The sequence below is a fragment of the Camelus bactrianus genome, chromosome 8 (genome assembly GCF_048773025.1).
Source record: "Camelus bactrianus isolate YW-2024 breed Bactrian camel chromosome 8, ASM4877302v1, whole genome shotgun sequence".
Lineage (NCBI taxonomy): Eukaryota > Metazoa > Chordata > Mammalia > Artiodactyla > Camelidae > Camelus > Camelus bactrianus.
In genome coordinates, this window is record NC_133546.1 from 67,134,002 (window position 1) to 67,155,448 (window position 21,447).

Here is a 21,447-nt window from a genome sequence, read left to right on the forward strand (position 1 = left end):
AAGTTATAGTTTATCCAGAGCTTGCAGGTGTTTGTATTCCGAACATTTCCCCAGGGTGGGGGGTGTAGATAGAGAGACAGAAATAAGCTTTAATGTCTAGATTCTAGTGGTATAAATATTAACACTATGCAGAGACAGATGGGGCCACGCGAGCCATGGGGAGGAAGGAAATTGAAACTGAGATCCCACCAGGACTGTTGAAAGACTTCAGTTCACCCTCAGTGGAAAGAACAGATAATTCCTTACACATGGAAGGATGTCTCTTTTGTGCTCTGGTGTCAGAGGAGAGAAATTTCCCTTAGCTTGTGGTATGCATGGATTTAGAGTCCAAATATACACTACTCTTGTGATATAGAAATTCACCAGAGGAAAAAAATCAATCCCCACTGAAAATAAACTAATGATAAAAAGAAATCACAAATTATACAAGGGAGTAATCCATCATATATACAACAGAAACAACAGATTGAAATGTTAGCACTCTCTCCCCTAAAATGTGGGATGATAGATTATTCTGAAATACCATACTTCATCAAATTTAAAACACCATTCATTCTGTTATTTTATATACCACCAAGAAAAGAAAAGGATGCTGCTAATTAAACTTTGATGTGTCATTTTGGTTTGAGAGATAAATGGAGGGGTAAGCATAAGGAAAAAACACATTATTTGAGGGATATTTTTTAAAATTTAAGCTAAATAGAACTTCTTAAAATGAAATGTAAAAATCATTGAAATTAAACTGAAAGATTAGGGGCTATGTTGAATAGGATGAGAAGGTCTAAAATATATCTTATAGGAGTTTCAGTGGGAGAGAGTACACAGAATGAGAGAGAAGCAGTATTTGAGGAGTTAATGGCTGAGAAGTTTCTAGGGTTGATAAACATTTGACAAAGCATGACTTCTGAGCAGGATATATAAGAAAACAAAAATCTTTACCTGGAATAACAGTGAAAAGTCAAAAGTACAGGAAGAAAAAAAAATTTTTAAAGCAACCATACTGAAAATATGGAGGAGCCTTGAGACTGGTCTGACTCATTTTACTGATGTGGAGCAGAGGCTCAAATTAAGCAGCTCTCCAAGATATGTAGCTATTTATTGACAAAGCAAGAATAAAAAGCCCCTGTCTCCTATATCTGGTGTACCATAAGTATATCTAATATTCTTAGAGAATAAGCAATATATAAGAGTGCAGGCTTTTTTTAATATTCAAAATGGTGAGAAGGAAATTTAGAACCCTTCTTTCCACCAGCGAAATATGTTAACAGACAAAAAGGAGCTGAAATAAGAAAAAATTTTTAATTTGATCTCTTATCTCTTGTGGTACTCATTGATGGAGGTGTGAAGACTTACGGCTATTCACTGTTTTTTTATTACTGTCACAGGGGAGAAAACTGGATGATCAGCTTTTTCCACTTCAGAATTAAGTATTTAAGTTAACTATCAGCATTACTCTAGCAGTCTGTTTAAGGCAGATCATGCTCTTCATACTTCAGTTTTTGTATTAAAATATTAGCTTACATTTTGTGTTTAAATACTCAAAGCAAGATTTAAAAAATTAAACGTTGATGGGAATTAGCATTCTAAGTATTCTATCCCACCCATTTATTCAACAGAGGTGTATTGAGTGACTGCTGTGTACTGTACTGAATGATGGAAACTCAGATATGAACCAAGAAAAATGAAGTGTTCTATGTAGATGAATTTGACATTTTAACCAAAATTTTGCAAAACATTTAAAATTTTTTTGTATCATTTTTATAACATTTCCCTCAAATCTTCAAAGTTTAATAAAAACCAATGTGTCATAATACTCATTATCCATATAATTACAGACTATCAAAGTGGCTAGTTGCCCTTAACAATGTAGAGAGGTTGGACACTTTTTAGGTGATGTTACCATTGTATAAAGCGGTTTTGTAGGTTTTGTTTTAACTACTCCCCGCGCCCCACCCCACAGCTGTCTTAAGAGTGAGGAGTGCAGTCTTTGGAATATCGTTTTTTTTTTCCCCTAATGACAGTCTTCCATTAATGATGAATTTAATTTCTATAAATGGCTAAGTCATTTAGACCAGGTTTGGTACATAAGGTAGACTGTAGTACACTGTTTTTACCAAAATCAGGATTTTACTAAAAGGTACTAAGTCAAGTTTTATTGTGTGGCTTTATAAAGTGGTTCTGAAGCCACTTTTATGTGAGCCATTTCAAAACATTTTGGTCAAAGATAGTATAGTTGGACTTCTGCTTCAGCAGAGGAGCAGACACAGACATAATTTCCCCTATTCTTCCCACTAAGTAGAACTAAAAATCATGGATGTTATGTATAAAACAAACATAAGATTCTCAGAGATGGAGAGAAGAAGCCAGACAGGCTAGGGACCTCAGGACTTGAGGAATGACACGGTAGTCAGTTCCCTGGGTAGGTTTTCATATATTTGATTCTAGATGCTAGAAAAATCAGCATTCTAGCAATGCCAGTATGCTGTGACCAGAAAAGCCTGTTCTCTCTAGCCAAAGGACTAGGAAAGGAGGACCATAGCAACACAAAAACTTACAGACAGTAACTGCTCTACCCCAGCCAAAAACCATAGAAAAAATTGTGGCCTTACCCCTTTTCCACCAGCAAAGGCCAGTGGAGAGCCATTTCCATGCTTCCCAAATACCAGCCTGGACTTCTGCTCCCACCTGGCAGTAATGAGGTACTCCTGCCCTCCTTCACTGGGTAGTATCAGTGGAGGCCTAGAGGGGAATCAGGACTTTTACCACCAGTCAGTGATAAGGCCACCCCCATAGTGTCAGTGGAGGCCATGCAGTAACAAAGCCACTTCCCCTCCAGTGGAAGCTTAGTAAGGACCTTGAACTCCTTTCTCTACCCAGGAGTTTCAGGGAGCTCTTCCTCAATCTTCAGATGGCCAGGTAAAACCTAGACTTCTGCCTCCACCTGCCAGTAACGAACGAGACAGTACCCCCTCTTTGCCCACAGAGTGTTGTCAGAATAGGCCCACTGAAACACAAGATCTAAAAAATATCCAGTCTTATTCCCAAAATATCCAGGTTTCAAGACAAAAATCACTTGTCATACCAAGAAAGTCTCAACAAAGAATTAGAAAAACCAAATGGACATAGTAGAATTAAAAAGTTATAACTGAAATAAAAAACTCACTGGAGAGAACAGAGAAAAGAATCAGTGAAGATAAAACAAGGGTAGGGGAGGTTTCCATACTTCATCTGAACTGGTAAAATGTAGTTGACAGCAGTATTTTGATAACTACTTATGTGTTGTTAAACAGTAGGTGAACAAACAGGTGCAGTCATAAACTACAGCGAAATCAAATGGAATTCTAAAACTTGTTCAGGTGACCCACAAGAAGATTGGAAAAAAGTAAGGGAAGAGCAGAACTAACAGAAAAAATGACAGGAATAATTAAAGCCATACAATGTGTTTTCCAACCACAGTGAAGTGAAACTAGAAATTAGTAACAGAAAAATCTCCAAACATGTGATAACTCAACAATATGCTTTTAAATAATCCATGAATAAGGGAAGTCTTATGGGAAATAAAAAATAAATAAATTGAACTCAGTGAAATTGCATACATACAATTTGTGGGATGCAGCTAAAGCAGTGCAGGGAAATTTAGAACACTAAATTAAACACTAGTACATTAGAAAAGGAAAAGTCTCAAATCAATAATCCAAGCTCTTTCCTGAAGAACCTAGAAAAAGAAGAATGAAATTAGCCTAAAGTGAGCAGAAGAAAGGAAATAAAGGTAAATCAATGAAACTGAAAGCAAAAAAAAAAGAGATAATCCATAAGACCAAAAGCTGATTCTTTGAAAAGATCAGTAACATTGACAAACCTCTACTAAGATTTTGAAGTTAAAAAGAGAAAAGACACAAATTGCTAATATCAGGAATACAACAGGAGAGATCACTTACAGACCCTGTAGATAGCAAAAGGGTAATAAAGGAATACTGCAGATACCTCTCTACACATAGGAATCTGACACCTTAAATGAACCAGTTCTCAAAGGACAAACTACCACAACTCACCCAATATGAAGTATTATTTGAATAACCCTATAACTAGTAAGAAAACTTGGCTTGTAAATAAAAGCTTTCAAGAAAGAAAACTCTAAGCCCTGGTGTCTTCACTGGAAAATTCTACCAAATGTTTAAAGAATTAATACAAATTCTACATAGTCTTTTCCACAAGATAACACTTCTACACTCATTCTATGAAGCCAGTATTATTCTGATATCAAAACCAGACGAAAACAGTACAAAGGGAGAAAATGCAAAAATTCTTAATAAAATATCAGCAAATAGAATTCAGCAGTGTATAGAAATGATTTTGTACCCTAACCAAGTGAGTTTTTCCCTCAGGGATATAAGGCTGATCGAGCATTCAAAAAATCAGTGTAATTCAGACTAAAGGGTAAAAATCACATGATCATATCGAAGCAGAAAAGGCGTTTGACAAAAATTCAATACTTAACTTGCTTTGAGAATGTACGTGTTGGATATGATATCATATGGTAGTCATGGTGGCCACAGGAGTAAACAAGAATGAGTCTTGGAAGGAAGAAGTTTATGATACTCACAGGTCCCAGAGAGGGTTTCACCAAATGCCACTTAGGGTCACAGAGGAAACACAAGTTTTTAGTCAGGTTGCAGAAGATGGGAGCAAAGTAAAAGCTTAGGCCAGACTCTATTGAGGTTGCCATGAGACAGGCAAGGCAGGGCATAGTAAACAGTTTAAGATTGGCTACTTTGAATAACTCCAGTGGGCATTGTCTGTAGTCATCTGATACCTGACACTGGGATGATTAAGGGCATGATTGGTTTGCATATGCAAGATATGTTCCCAACACAACCCTTTGCTATCTCTAAGAATTACCTAGACCTTGGGAGGGGGCAGTTTCCCGTTAGGTCTGTACAGCCCTCGAAGTGCCAGAGTATAAGGAATATAGAAAATAAGAAAATGCAGTTAATATAGTCAGCCTGTGATGAATGAAGGCCAAATAGACAAGTACATAATCTAAGAAAACAGAACACCATTAGTGATAAAAACAAACTCTTAAGAAAACCAGGAATAAAGGGGAACTTCCATAACTTGATAAAGAACATCTGTTTAAGCATGATGTAAGCTGTAGGTTTTTAATCATGACAAACTGAATGCTTACCCTCTAAGACTGGGAATGAAGCAAAGATATCGGTTCTTACCACTGTTATTCAAATAGCCAATACAATAAGGCAAGAAAGGAAATAAAAGGCATTGCAGATTATTAAGAAAGAAATAAAACTGTCTCTATTTGTAAAAGGCAATAATACTGTGTGCTTTATGGTCAAACATATTTGATCATAATTTAAACTTGATAGTGCAAAGTCAAGTTATATTTCAAAAACTATAGTTACATACTCTGGGGCTTTGGAAGAGGTATAGTAGTATTTGTTCCTATTAAAAGATACCATATTTAGATCACATTATACTATTCTATATACTATTCTGTTGCTTTTTTTCTCCTTCCATTTGTCTGTTTTTAATTGCTTCTAATTTGTTGCTTTATTTTATACACAATTTACTAGGTGGAGACTTTGAGTTTTTGCACTTCTCTGTGGAATGAAGTGCAAAAGGCTTTGTGACAGATACTTACATTGATAATTCTTGATTACTGCAAAGTTTCCAATTGTAGTAATTATAGTACTGAAGTTGAGGTTACTAGAACTCAGGCCTCTCCATAAGTAAGATGTTAGCATATCTTCATTGTTTCTATCTCCTAATTTTAAAGTTACTATTACGTTTCAATGAATCAGCAGCCTTTAGAATTTATGGGTGTGTAAAGTTGGGGGTGTTTAACTTCAAACTTGTAGAGCTGAGTTTTTTTCAATATTCTTTTCATCTCCTTTTTCCAACACAACTCTGCTTCTTTCCAAAGGGAAAAAAGCAGAACTTACAGGTTCTTGAATAAGAAAAATCCTGTGTTGATTGCAATAAAATGTAGAGAGCATGAAAAAAATAAGAATTACTAAAAAAAAAAAAAGGAGCCTTAATGAGGGAAGCAAGGTATGATTATTAATAGTTCTAGGACTTGTAGTCATCACAGAAATTGTATGTGAATCCCTGTTATGAGAAGTAATACTTTGTGGTAGTAATTATAATAATAATAATGTGACCCGTTTTCCCTCTTTTAGGACTACAGAGACATCATTGACACGCCAATGGATTTTGCTACTGTTAGAGAGACTTTAGAGGCTGGGAATTATGAGTCACCAATGGAGTTATGTAAAGATGTCAGACTTATTTTTAGTAATTCCAAAGCATATACACCAAGCAAAAGATCAAGGGTATATAATTACACTGTTTACTTTTTATATTTAAGTTAAATAAATGAAATTAGTAGAAAAGTAGGGTGACTACGTACATTCTGCTTTTATTTAAAATTAAGAGCGAAATTGGCTAACTTTTTAGGTTCTTAATGGTATTCTAGTAGAAAAAAGAATTTGCATCTTTCTGCTTTATTTCTTCTGTGAAATTACATAACACTGATGTCACTAATGTTTGGGAATGGTTACTTTTTTTGAAGTAGTGTAGTTGAATGCATATCACATACATACTGTCCTAGTATGTATTAGAGCTACCTGTGCTTGACTTTTCCAGCTGTTTTCTGTGTTAGTGGGAAGGAGTATTTTTGTGAATGATTCATAAAAATGAGTCAAATTGTGAATATCATTTACCTTTCTTTGGCCAAATACAAAAATAATATAAGTGTAATAATGCTTAATGCAAAAATAATTTAATTGTAATAATGCTTCAGTTTTAGTCTTTGTCAGAGGAGATTGGGAAAAAGCAATGTTTTAAATTCTGAAAACTTTTTACTAGAAAAATATTTAAATGTTAATATTTACTGAATAGGCATTTCCTTTGAAGGATAATTTGAACAGGTTTTTTTTTTTCCCCTCTCTCCATAGATTTACAGCATGAGTCTGCGCCTCTCTGCTTTCTTTGAAGAACACATTAGTTCAGTTTTATCAGATTATAAATCTGCCCTTCGTTTTCATAAAAGAAATACAATAACCAAAAGGAGGAAGAAAAGAAACAGAAGCAGCTCTGTTTCCAGTAGTGCTGCATCAAGGTATTTGATTTCTTTTAAATATCATCAACTGATCTATAACTTTGTCATCTAAATGATAGAACTTGGTGGTTTTTAATACTTCCTTTACTATTCCCTATATTGCAGAATGATATATTTGACATGCAAGCTCCTATGATGTGGAGGATTTTTAATCTTTTAACTAAAGCTATACTAGTGTAAGTGCTTAAATTCAAATGCTAAATCTGTACAGTAAAACAGCATTTTAGGATAGTGATGGCATCACGCTTTCTGTCATATAACTATAGCATTTACAGCGATCCTTCACTAAATATTCACTTTTCAAAGGCTCACAACCATATGAAATCTACTACAAATCTCATATTTTAACATATGTCATAATAGTACAAATATTGAATCCAACAGTGTTATAAAACTTTTATTCATCAATGTAGAACTATAAGAATGACAATGATACTGTTTTATTTACAGCCCAGAAAGGAAAAAAAGGATCTTAAAACCCCAGCTAAAGTCAGATATCGCTACCTCTCCATTCTCTGTGCCTACACGATCAATACCGCCAAGGCACAATGCTGCTCAGATAAATGGTAAAACGGAATCCAGTTCTGTCGTTCGAACTAGAAGTAATCGAGTGATTGTAGATCCAGTTACCACTGAGCAACCATCTACTTCTTCAGCAGCAAAGACATTTATTTCGAAAGCTAATACATCTGCAATGCCAGGAAAAACAAGTAAGAATCAGCTGCAGTTTCTAAATTGTAGTATATGTGACTTCTTAAATGTGTTTACTTTGACAAATGAAATATACTGGATTTTAGTAAATTCCAGTAGACAGCGTTGGTTTTGCTTCTATTGGTTTTGGGTTTTTTTGTTTGTTTGTTTTTTAACTTTTTTGGTAAAGAAGGTACTGAGGTTTAGTAATATCAGTATAGAATAATGCTTGAAAACGGCAACTCTGATCCAAACTGTCTGAATTTAAATCCTACTACCCAGACTTCCTAGCTGTTTGCCAAGACTTGCCTTCATAACCTTGTAGTGACTGCACAGCCTCTGAAAGGTCTGAAACTACTAAGAGTTTCTTACTTGTGTATGCCTTTGTCGTTTTTGAAAGTAGATTTGTTATGGAAGCTGTAAGCACACCCCAGGTTCTGTCCTATAGGCTAATTCAAGGAATTCACGTTAGAAGTAATCCCAACCTTCTTGCTATTGTAACGTTAAATAATTTAACTCTTCCAGATTTTAATCTTTTGTGTGTATGTGTTTTAGTTCTAGAGAATTCTGTGAAACATTCCAAAACTTTGAATACTCTTTCAAGTCCTGGTCAATCCAATTTTAGTCATGGCACTAGGAATAATTCTTCAAAAGAAAACATGGAAAAGGAAAAGCCAGCCAAACGTAAAATGAAGTCATCTGTGCTCTCAAAGACATCTACTCTCTCCAAGTCGTCAACTGTCATTGAGCAAGGTAAGGTGTTGTCTGTATCTTGCAAGCTACAGTAGATCTTACAAATGATACTTCCGTTGGAGATAGCGTTTATATCCACCTTTTAGGTTGCTCCTTTAAAAGTCACATGTTCTTTATTAGTTGATAAATTTAGTGAGACATCTTTTGATTTGCAGTTTTGTGCCAAAAGCAAACTGTATTGCTATTAAATTTTAAAAGCCAAGAGAAACTTGCTGTGTAGAAATAAAAGCATATTCTAAAATGAAAGGCTTTTAATGATAATTTGTTTTTAAATTCATTAAAAAAAAAACCTAAAACACTGTATCTGAGAAGTTTGAATAAGTTGAATTTAGTTAATCCAATGTAGCACTTTTTTAGAAAAAAATTTTGTTTTTACATCACAAAATTCAATACACTGACCTTTAAATAATAATTCATCAGGATTGTCTATAGCCAGACATCTATTCAAGTATGCAAGTATCATGGCTTCTTGGCAGCAGAGAGCTCAAGAATAAGCATTTTGTGTCATGACTTCAAAAGTGTGCCTAGACCATTTCCTTTTCAGTATTCCCACCAGAAACCTCTCACACTTTTAATTTTTCCACTGAAATGTCCTCATTTTGATTAATGACGTTGGGATCTATCCACCTTTATAAGCCTAAAATCAGGGAGTCATCCCAGCCTTCTCTTCAGCAACCAAATCTGCTTGTTTCTTTCTGCCTCCTTACATCTCTAAAGTCCATTTCCTCCCTCCATTCTCACCTCCATGTACTGTTCTAGTGTCCTAACTGGTCTCCCTGCCTTACTTCTCAACCCTTCCTTACCTGGTCCATCTGCCACGTTGCAGCAAAGTGACCTTTCTGACAGTGTGCACACAGACACACAAAGAGAAATAAAATCCTTCCCTGCCTTTCAAATCATACATGGAATCAGATTTCATTGTTTTTGCTTATTATACAAGACTCCTTCCTCATTGCTTGGCTGTTGTCTAATATTCCAGTTTTTCTTCTCTTTCTCCTCTTTATCCCTTTTATGTCCCAGCCATCCTAAACCACTTGGAAATCCCTAAATATTGTTGTCCTTTTCTTCCATCTTTGGAATTTCTTTTTTCCTCCCAGTTTTCTGTTCCCTTTCAAGTCTCACTTTGGAGTGTTCTCCAAGAAGCTTTCTCCTGGGTTCTTTAGACATAATCAAGCACTTCTTTATGTTCCCAGAACACTGCTCATTGCCTTTTCTGGCCCTCATAATGGTGATAGAAAAATGCTTCTTTACATGGTCTGTCTCCAGTAGAATATGAACTCGTGTTTGTTCATTTTTAAATTGCCTGTATTTACTGTAGTCTGTACTTAGTGTATAGTGGACAATAAGTATTTGAATAAATAAGCAAATGACTTTGTATATAGGTTTTACATTTTTATATTTGCTTCCTTTCTGAACTGAATTCAAAGTTTTGGATAGTATATTGGCCTTGATTCTGTCAGTCCTGAATCCTAGAGAAATGAAATGTATGTAGAATATTGGTTCTAGCATTACAATAAGGAAGGTCTAATAACCAATCTGATTTATAGTTTTTGAGTATTACAAATATACAAGAATACCAGTACAGTATAGAAATACAGTAAGCTACTACATAACTAACGACTTAACACAAAAATATTGGCACCTGAATTAACTATTAAAAACAAGAGCAGTGTTGTGCAATTGACATATAATACAAGCCACATAATGTAATTTTAAATTTTCTAGTAGCTACGTGTAGTAACAGCAAACAGGTGAAATTGTAAATTTTAATAATATATTTTATTTAAACCATTATGCCCAAAATATTACCATTTTAACATGTAATCAGTATTTGAAAATGTACTCTGCTTCAATATTCACATTTAAATTTAATTAAAAATTCAGTTCCTCAGTTACATAGTTACATTTCCCGTGCTCAGTAGCCACATGGTTAGTGGTTACCTCATTGGATAGTACAGGTCTAGATCAGTGACTTTAGAAACTTTAAGCTCTTGAATTCCTTTTTAAAAGAGCTACATTGGTTCTTGACCATTTAGGATTATTCACTGCTTTGTAAAGTTGACAAAACCTGTAGTATTTTCCCCTGAAAATACACATAAGCATATCTACACAAAATTTGGACCATTTCAAGGAGTTCGTGGAGTCTTCGAAGCCAATTTGCAGAACTTTTATAGGGTACATGAACGGGATATTGTCAGTAGTCTTAATATAAAACAAATAGAAAGATATACAGACTCTTAGAGAATCTTCAAGCAGTTTAAGTGTAATTGCTTGATAGAAAATACTTAGATACTTCATGCAAACGCACACACATTACTCCCCTCTGCCCATCGTTAGGGAAAATCACGTCTAAGAAAATCATTTGAACTGTGGGATCAGGAAATGAGGGCTTTGCTTTCTTCCTGTGCTAGTGAGTGTCTCGACTGTTATTTCTTGAAATTTATGAAGTACTGTACAATTCAAACTCATGACAAAAATTACCATTTTGAAGACGCATTCTCTTTAACAGCTGTTTTCATCTCTTTATGGATTTCCTTTAAAATACTGCATTTCAGATCACCCACCACAACCAAATAAAAAACTTCAGAATTTTGGAAGAAAAAAAGTTAGTAGTAGTACATGTTTGTCATCTCTTTCCGTCATCTGAAAGGGAAATAGCATTTTTTTAACCATAGAAAGGCAGAAGGCAGTTTATCATGATCTCTAGATCACACAGATTTAGACTTTTTTTTTTTTTTTAAGGAGGAGAATAGGAAAGGAGTTTATAGGTAATGCTGCCATGGACAACAGCAGGCCACACAGACAAGAGGTGCCTGTGTGAGCCCAGATTTAGAATTTGATTTCCAGTATTTTTATTTTTTAATACAGCGTAGTGGCCTTTATCTTGGAGTTTGTTACAGTGGGATTTTTAATCCTGATAATAGTGGCGCAGAGTGAATTTGATCGATACATGTAGTCAGTATTGCTTATGATTATAAATCAGTCATTTGCCATTCAATTACATAAGAAGATAGGAATGTTCCAAAAACAGCCTATGAAGAAAACTGCCATTTAGTTGTTTTTTTAACCTTCTTTTTAAAATTCTGAGAACATAGTCTGTGATCAAGAGTTCTACTCTTGTAGAAAGGATAGATGAAGAATGTCAAAGCCATGGTAGTGTTTATGGAGAATAACTGATACGAATTATCCCAGCAGATGTATTCTGAAACCTCTTGCATAGGAGTTACTAGGAGATGAGATCCTTTTTACTTCTGAGGAAAATAGAGAAATATTTAGTCTATAGACTCTTATCTGATACCAGCTTATGATCAGCATATCCAAAAGAGCATCAAATAAGAGGTAGAATCATTCCAGTCTTGATAGTCCCTTTTTCCTCCATCCCTAATAGAAAAAGTGATTAAAGGAGAGTAGAGGGGAATGATACACTTATTTATTCAGATTACCAAGGGTAAAAGGTCATGGATTTTACATGGAGATTATTTTCCATATTGAGCTGCTTAAAGGTAACATTCTGTATTAAAGAGGTAAACAATAAAATGCTTTTTGGTTAGTAAGTGCCATACAAGTAAACAGGGTCATTTTGTGTCGTGAAAACAATGCTTATACATTAGGATGTGTAGTAGAGGTAGTAGGAATAAGAAACCTTGGCTAATCCCTGCTTCATCATATTTACAGTATTACCTTAGACAAGTCATTTATTTGCCCTGAGTTTCATTTCCCTCATGTCATCAATGACTTCATTAAGGATCTTTCTCATCTGTGAGTTTTAAGTAGAAAATAAATAATAACATTAAACTATTAGCCTTCTGTCAGTTCTTTTTCTCATATTAGTAAAAAAGCAAATAGGATTATGTCATTATGCATAGCAGTGGCCCTACTGACTAGTTTGAGGGTCAGATAAAAAAGCAGTTCCATATGTTAAGTGCGCTCTTGTTCCCTTCCAGCAGACTGTAAGAACAATGCTTTTGTACCAGGAAGCATTCAAGTAAATGGCCATGGAGGGCAGCCGTCTAAACTTGTGAAGAGGGGGCCGGGAAGGAAACCTAAGGTGGAAGTTACTATCAGTAGTGGTGAAGTTATACACAAGAAGAGGGGTAGAAAGCCCAAAAAGCTGCAGTATGCAAAGCCTGAAGATTCGGAGCAAAATAGTGTGCATCCTATCAGAGATGAAGTAGTTCCTTCTTCAACCTGCAATTTTCTTTCTGAAACTAATATTGTAAAGGAGGATTTGTTACAGAAAAAGAGTCGTGGAGGCAGAAAACCCAAAAGGAAGATGAAGACACAAAAACTAGACTCAGATCTCATAGTTCCTACAAGTGTTAAAATGCTAAGGAGAAGTAACCGAAAAAAGACAGATGATCCCATGGATGAGGAAGAAGAGTTTGAGGAACTTAAAGGCTCTGAACCTCACATGAGAACTCGAAACCAAGGTCGAAGGACAGCCTTCTATAATGAGGACGACTCCGAAGAGGAGCAAAGGCAGCTGTTGTTTGAAGACACTTCTTTGACTTTTGGAACTTCTAGTAGAGGACGAGTCCGAAAGTTGACTGAAAAAGCAAAAGCTAATTTAATTGGTTGGTAACTTGCACCAAAATATTTTACTTCAAAATCTATAAAGCAGGTACAGTTAAGGAATATGTAGAACTAAGGCTTCTGCTTCCTTGCTGCTATGGTGGATTAGGGAATGTTATGATTTGATTTGCAAAAAAACAAACTTACAAGACACTTCACTTCTTTAAATGAATATATATATATATAAATATATACATATATATTTTAAATGTTTGCTATTTATTGCCCTTAGATAGGTTATGCATTTCAACATTCATTTAATTTACTGTTGAAAACAAAAGAAGTTGAGGCTCTATAATGAATTCCCAATTTATTTCTGGAAAAGGCAGTTCTGCTACACTCTCATGGAGCATAACATTTCTAGTGATAGAGCATTTCATGTTAAAATGGATTATTTTTGACCAAGCCAGGTACATTTCTGTTGATACAGAAGTCATGCCCCTAGGAGGACAGATGTTACCAGAGTAGCAGTAAATTAAGAAATGTGTTTCCTCTAAAGATACATACAAAACTCCCACCATTTGATACCTTAAAAAGCTTAATTTTAATTACAGAATGTTCATCTACAAAGAATCTAGAGGAGGCTTTTGCTGTATTCCATTTCTGCCAAACTTAAGAGAAAATGTACTGATGGAAAGGAAACATATCCACATTGGAAAACATTTGACTGTCTAATTTTTCAGACCTTGATTCTTATATCAATCACTCAATCTCTGTTTATTGTGCCAAAGACTGAGAATCAGTGCAGTGGAAAGCCTGTTTTTGACTGTCAGGACAGCATACACTTTTCAATATTGGAAAGGCTATATATTATTCTAAAGAGCAAGTTATTAAAGAGTTATGCTGGGTTGTATCTTTTTTGGTACTAATAGTAGAAAATAATGCACTGGTGGGTCCTTTGACAGAGATGTTTTAGAGAAAATGTTTAAGTGGTTAAAGGATTCAAGGAAAATACAGGAAAAAGGTATGGGATTTGATGTTTACTTGTTAATCTGGATTAATGTCATTTCTAAATCTTAGACATATCTAATAGGCTAAAATGACTTACAAAGAAATGTGTCTGTGTGTGTATGTGTATATATTGATAAATGGGTATAATTAAATATATATACAAACACATACTTATATACTATTACCCAGGTATAAATTCTTTTTTCAGGATTTTTTAGATAGTGGTAGAATAAAAATAATTTTAAAATGTCATACTTTATAGTTTAATTTTAAGGGGAAGATTGGTTATTTTCAATTATTAAAGGTTAAAATAGGCCAAATCACTTTTTATGCAATCATGTTTTATACAGTGGTCTCATTGCACATTGTGTTTTTTCTGCACTTTTTACGGTATCCTTATCACGCTGGTATGTCAATATACACCCTAAAGAGAAATTCCATTTAATGATTGTGCCTTGTATTCTATTATTTTTTGCATCATTAGTAAAATTAAGTTGTCTATTGTAAATGATAACTATATGACTTAGGAGAATGTATTGCTATATGTACTGCTATGGAAAAGGAAAGCAGTTATTTATTTGTTTATGGTACAGTTAGTTATTTTATACCTTAAAAACCAACATAAATACCATTTCTATTGTTTAAAGATTATTGTCCATTTTTTAAAAAGTTTAAAGAATGTAGTATTTTCTGAGGACTGGTATGGTACAAAAATGTAACCAAAATTTTCAGATACTACATTTTTAAAAAGCGAGGATGGGGGGAAAAATATGTATCAGCATGACCCTGATGTAGAAAATAAAGTCTTTAACTGGACCTTGGCAAAATACATTACAGAATTATTTCCTTACGTATTTCTGGTAGGAATAAACGTTAGTTGTCATTTGATTGTCTTGAAGAATGGAAAAGTGACACATTTGGGCTTTTTAGATCATTTTTAACTAAATTTGTACAGAAATCCTCCTGTGAAATTAAGTAAACCATTTTCCAGATCTTAACTGGATTGCTGTGATTTTGCAGTTGAAAAATAATTTCAAAATTTTCAGGTTTTTTGTATATTTATTTTTTTCTAACAAATATATTTAACTATATAATTAAAATTCAGTAGTTAAACTCTTCATAATGCAGAAATGGATGGCTTGGTTGTATAGTAAAAGGAGTCTCTCGGTTACACCATTACTGAAAATAGTGTGTATGTTTGAAATTTAAGTCATTAAAGTAATTTGTTGCTTTTGAAGGCAATCTATTTGAAATACGTGATTTCCTGATGTTATCTGCATTGTGCTAGAAAAAATAAGACTATAAAGTCCATTTTTGTAAAAAATATGTACAGTTTTGAGGTGTGTACAGAAAAAGCATACAGTCTTTAAGAGTGGAATATACCTCTAGTATGGTGTATGAATTCTAACTCTTGAGCAAAGAAATGAGTATTTACCATCTTACCTGCAGCAAGTAAATGTATTATTCCTGTTCTAAAGACACTGTATATGTATGACCTTATTTGGATATTATTAGACACTGGTTTCTTAATAAGGCAAAAATGACTTGGATCAGATTCTTTGTAATTGAAACACCTAAAAATCTATTAGTAATAACCAGATATATCTAGGTTTTATATTTTTATGATTTAGCTTCCATACATTGGAAAAGTTGAATTGAGAAACTTAAGTCATCACCATAGTTTTGACCACTTGGAAAATAGGTTCTTTGAGACAGTACACCACATATGTACTGCTTATAGGTCAAAAGGAAATGTTGGCAGTTGTCTTAGGTGAGCAATAAAAAAATTTCGTGAAAGTTTCAGAAATAAAACTTGTGACATATGAAAAAATGTAAAACAATGTATTTTCAAGTACCCTAACCCTAATAACCCTAATATTCTCTCCCTCCACCCCAACATTCTCAAGTCCCAATCAAATCTTAAAAATTATAAAATGTTGCAAATTAGCCGTTTAAACAGTTCAGTCTAATTACAATCTCATAACTCTGGGCAATAGACATATACCTTCTTAAAGTTTTTTTCTTTGCAATCTGCATTGGACTATTTTCTGTGCGTATTTATGAACTAAAGACTTGCTGGCTTCACTATCATTGTTTCTAATATTGCACAGCATCCCCACATATTCGAAGACTATTTGATAGCATTGTAACAAAACTATCTTCCTCCTTAAATTTAATTAGACTAATTGTATAGCATATTTGTGAGCTTGTTTAGGTCACATTTGAGACATGAAGTTTGGCTGAAATCTAGTATCCCTTGGAAATGAATTACGTAAGTTACACTGACAGCAAAGAGCTCCTTGTGCAGCATGTACAGTAACATCTAGGACTGTCCCTCATCTGCAGTGCAGTAGATCAGTCAGGCATCTTAACGAAGTATTCAGATAACATTTTTAGCATATATGATACTATCAACATTTACACATTTTGAAGTATGATTTATAATGTAAATTAGTTCCTCTAGTTTATAGTGTTTACTTTTAAATTCTAGCATTCCATTTTATACATGCAAACACACCTACATCTCTCTCCGAAGGCAACTGGAAGCAGTTTTGATTTTCTATTTTCTACCTAATGAAAACAAATTGTTACTCTGAATGTTTTTGTTCACCTGAAATTTATTTTTGACTAGGTTGAAAGGACCAAGATACTTGAGTGTTTAAAGGGCTGTAAGTGTTCTCCTCATATGCAGGAAATAAATGATTTTAAAAGTCATAATAGGGGAAGTACTTTCATGTTCGGTGAATTACCCCCCTATTTAGTATTTTTTACAGGTTGAAAGTGGTTAAATTTAGGTGACAATTTAATTTTCCTATTGAAATTGGAAAATACATCTTTTCCTCACTTCCCTCTTTGCACTTCCCCTCAATCAAATTTCCAACTGATTTGAACTAAACTAATACTGCATTTACTAAGAAGCTGTGTTCTTAATTATATTGAGCTGAGCACTCCAGATGTAAAGTCATTTTGTACTATGTACAACACCCAAGAAGAGGTCACACTAAGTCAGAAGACTGTAAGTACTGCTTTTGACACTCCAGATATAAACCCTGTACACACTGTAGTAAAATAATTAGAAAATATTATGAGCTATAATACATATATATATATTATTTTTAGTTTTGATAGCTCTGTGTTGAAATACTTTTTTAATGCAGATAAAATCATCAGGAAATTAACCTTATATGGCACAAACCAAATACATAATAGTGGGTGGCTATGAGTTTCTACATTTAAGGAGCTAAGAAAATAGGTTTGAGGTGATACATAGTACACACACCTAAGATGCAGATGCACACATGCTCATTACTTGTAAGATTGTGCGTGTTGATTGATCACAATGAAAAGCTACAAATTGAGACAAAATACAAAGTTACATTTTTGGACCATATTAAAACTGCAAGATGTGGTCTTACTAAAGATCTTTTAGAAAACTGTTAAATCCTGTCACACGATATTTAGACGTGTAGAATGTAGCTCAATTTTTAAGAAGTAACTGACCTAGAGGGTTAAAGTTGAAACTGACACATTTTCAAATTAAAATTATGCTTATTTTGTACAGAAAACAATGTTAAACACAAGCAAATCTGTTGTATGTAATTAACAGTTTAAAAACAAAATTATTTAGCTTTATTGAGGTTTTTGTTTTTTTTTTTCTTTCTGGAAACCTGGAGTATTATGTTATAAACAGCAGTCTCACACCAGAATAGCAGTGCCCTTTCTTTTTGTACATATTGATTGGACCTTTCTTTACTGTTACGTGGACACTTTCTATGTTAGTTTTGATGCATAATTCTTTGAATCCTTTTATACAAACTAGAATGTATGTGTAAGAATTCCTGTCCCTGCAATGTAGTAACTACAAACTTATTTTTAAATAAATAGAAAACTTGTTTTTCTAAGCTATTTTGTAGAGCCTCATGATTTCTTTTTTATTTTTTGTAACACAGCACTCAGCACATAACTTCAGAAGGCACTTTACCAAAGAAGCTGTTATGTAAAATGCTGGTTCATTAATGTTTCCAATGCCCTGTCTACTTAGCAAAATGTTAAAATATACTAGCTAATTAAAGGATTGTGGGTACCCTAATGTAATTTAATTCCAAAATAGCCAAAGATTAAAAATAAGTCATTTGCTTTTCAATGTGTATACTTAAAACTGTATGGATTTATTACTATGCATAAGTTACTGTACTGGGTATAATATCAGACTTTTTGTAAAGAGATTTATTTCAAAGGAACAGTTCAACAGTTCACGTAAGTGTTTTCTCAAAAATGTGAAGTGAAGTTTATGGGAAAAGTAGATGGAGGAATGATGAAGACTTTTTGCTTGTTAAGCAGTTACACAAAATGAGATTCATAAAGCTAGTGCTGCTTTTCTAGAAATGTGTTCAGATTGGCATACATTTTTATTGACATCCCAAGAGTCTAAATTTTACTTTTTTATTCTTTTATATATTTTTATTCATTTATTTTTATTGGTAGGGAAAGGTAGTTAGTTTAATTTACTTACAGAGAAGGTACTGGGGATTGAACCCAGGACCTTTTGTATGCTAAGCATGTGCTCTACCACTTGAGCTATACCCTCCCCTGAACAAGAGTCCAAATTTTAGTATAGAGTACATAAGGCTATAATAAATGGCAATTCCAATTAAGCACATGAGATGATTTGTGAATTTGGGCTATTAAGATCATTTTTCCTTAAGAAACTTTGTTTAAATGACTTTGTATAAAATAAATTTCTAAGTTGACAAAATCAGATAAACATTCCCAGCAGCCTTTTTCTTTCTAAAGTATGCTGATTCTAATGCCTAGGTTATACTTAGGAGGACCAGCTAAGAAAAAAATTATTTTTAGCAACCAGTTTTTACTGGTTTCTCTTTTGTAGTAACATTGACTATGTTCTAGGCTAAGCTTCTCCATTAAGACCAATAAGATTAAAAACCAAAGCTCAAAATTTCTGTTCTTTGCAATATAGTATCTTGTGTTCGTAATCTTTTTGCATTTAACACATGTAACACATTTACCATATGTTGATTACCCTTTTTGGTTTTGTTTGGGGGAAAAAATAGAAATTATTCAAGAAAGTACCTTTCTGCGTGATTCATTAGACATGCTGACAACACAGTGTAACTGGCTGAACTGGGCTTGGAGTTGAGTCATTTCATCTCTGAGCTTCATTTTCCTCATCTGTAAAGTAAAAAAAAAAATTTGATAATCTGCAAGGTCCAATTTAATTCAAATAGCTTATGATTATTTCTCATATGCATATAGTCTTCTGTACTCAAGGCTCAATCTTGGCTTTTCTATTTAATCCCCAAATAAAATATCCCATTTAATGTAGCTTCCAGGCAACCTGTGTCTTATAGCCATGATCTCATTGTAATGAGAGCTTTCGAACCCTGAGTTTTAAGTGTCCTGTTGCAACACACTATAAATTGTGAGTTGAGTTGAAATATTTGCTTTCTAATAATAAAAAGTACTACAGTTGGTGGGAATGTAGTTTGGTGCAGCCATTATGGGAAACAGTATGGAGATTCCTCAAAAAACTAAAAATAGACTTACCATATGATCCAGCAATCCCACTCTTGGGCATATATCCAGAGGAAGCTCTAATTCAAAAAGATACAAGCACTCCAATATTCATAGAGTACCTTTTACAATAGCCAAGACATGGAAGCAACCTAAATGTCCATCAACAGGTGACTAGATAAAGAAGTTGTGCTATATATATGCAATGAAATACTATTCATCCATAAAAAAGAATAAAATAATACCACTTGCAGCAACTGGATGGACCTGGAGATCGTCATACCGAGTGAAGGAAGCCAGAAAGAAAGAAAAATGCCATATATCACTTTAATGTGGAATCTAAAAAAAATGACACAAATGAACTTATTTACAAAACACTCATAGACATAGAAAACAAACCTGTGGTTACCAGCGGGGAAAGGAAGTGGGAAAGGATAAATTGGGAGATTGAGATTTGTAGATACTGATTACTATATACAAAATAGACAACAAAGTTCTACTGTAGAGCACAGGGAACTATATTCAATGTCTTGAATAATGAAACAGAATATGAAAAGGAATATATGTGTGTGTGTGTGTGTATATATATATATATATATATATATATATATATATATATATATATATATGACTGAAACATGCTGTACACCAGGAACTGACACAATATTGTAAACTGACTATACTTCAATTAAAAAAAAAACCACATTTACCTCTATAAACCAATCAGAAAGGATTTCCTTTAATTTAAAATCCTTCAAGAGATGTTATGGTTCCATTATTAATACTCTCTGGTAGTAGGAAAACATTTCATACTTAACTATTGGGTAAAGGCTTTTCAACTTTAGTTACAGACACAAACAGAAACTTTATAGCATCATTTCTACAACTTTAGTCACAACTCAAACATAAACACAAAAATCTCACCAGTGTAGATTTTAAAAAGGTAGTCTTCTTAACTGATTGGAGCTTCACGAAAAGAAAAAGAGAAAACAATGAGATAAGATTTTTAAAACCACCTCTCACCCAACAGAAGTTAGATCCTCATTGTATCTCAGACCATAAAATAAAACTCCCAATCATTAGTGTCCCCAGTGAGGAATAACTTATCAATCATGAACAAAGCAAAAGCAAAAACAAAACATGACATATAAAAGGAAACTATAACTTCCAAGGTTCCTCAAGTCACTTAAAACTCTGGACTAATATGAAATTGAATTAATAATCATTGGATCCCTTTAAATTGTAAGATTCAGTACTGAAATATTGTCCACTAGGCATATTAAATGTTTTATTCTACTCACTTAATAAGAGAACTGGTAAGATGTTAAGACCAGTTGAAAAAGCATTTGAAGAGGCAGGTATTTACAGAAAATTTAGTATTATGTTAAGATTGCCAGAGGAGTTATGCCACCAAAAATGGTAGAGTAGGGAATTTCAATACTCAGCCTTCCAGTTTAGTGAATCAATTTTTTCAGAACATGAGGGTAACTCACGGTCTGAATCTCACGAGGGGAGTGTTTAATAAAGAAAGCAGCCATTGAATTTCAGCAAGAGGGTGTTACAGTGTTCTCACTTACCTGCCTCCCCTCGCCGACTTCCCATCTGGCATTGGCGGCTGGGGCTGTGAACGTGGCCGCATGGATTCCTGGTACAAGCATGCGAAGCCATATGGCCCTTGTTCTGCAAGAACTGTACTTGTGTGTTTTGACCTGTCTGGTGGCTGCCGGGGCGGGGGGCGGGGGTGGGTCAGCTCGGGGACTCGCCTTCGTTTCAGCCACCTCTGAACTTTCTCAGGGCTAAAGTGGACCCCTGGG

At 34.1% G+C, this 21,447-nt stretch overlaps 1 protein-coding gene across 3 annotated transcripts in view; it reads left to right on the forward strand.

Annotated features, from left to right (window-relative positions):
- The window catches only part of PHIP (PHIP subunit of CUL4-Ring ligase complex), a 125,877-nt gene extending 107,870 nt beyond the window's left edge, over positions 1–18,007 (forward strand). For 2 of the 3 annotated variants that reach the window (XM_074368708.1, XM_074368710.1), the window contains exons 36-40: positions 6,195–6,347; positions 6,972–7,135; positions 7,586–7,845; positions 8,381–8,578; positions 12,523–18,007. In XM_074368708.1, coding sequence (XP_074224809.1) covers positions 6,195–6,347; positions 6,972–7,135; positions 7,586–7,845; positions 8,381–8,578; positions 12,523–13,160 — 1,413 coding nt within the window. In that variant the 3' untranslated portion in view covers positions 13,161–18,007. The remainder of the gene's footprint in view (positions 1–6,194; positions 6,348–6,971; positions 7,136–7,585; positions 7,846–8,380; positions 8,579–12,522) is intronic. The other variant, XM_074368709.1, reaches the window with a different exon arrangement.
- The last annotated feature ends 3,440 nt before the right edge of the window (positions 18,008–21,447 follow it).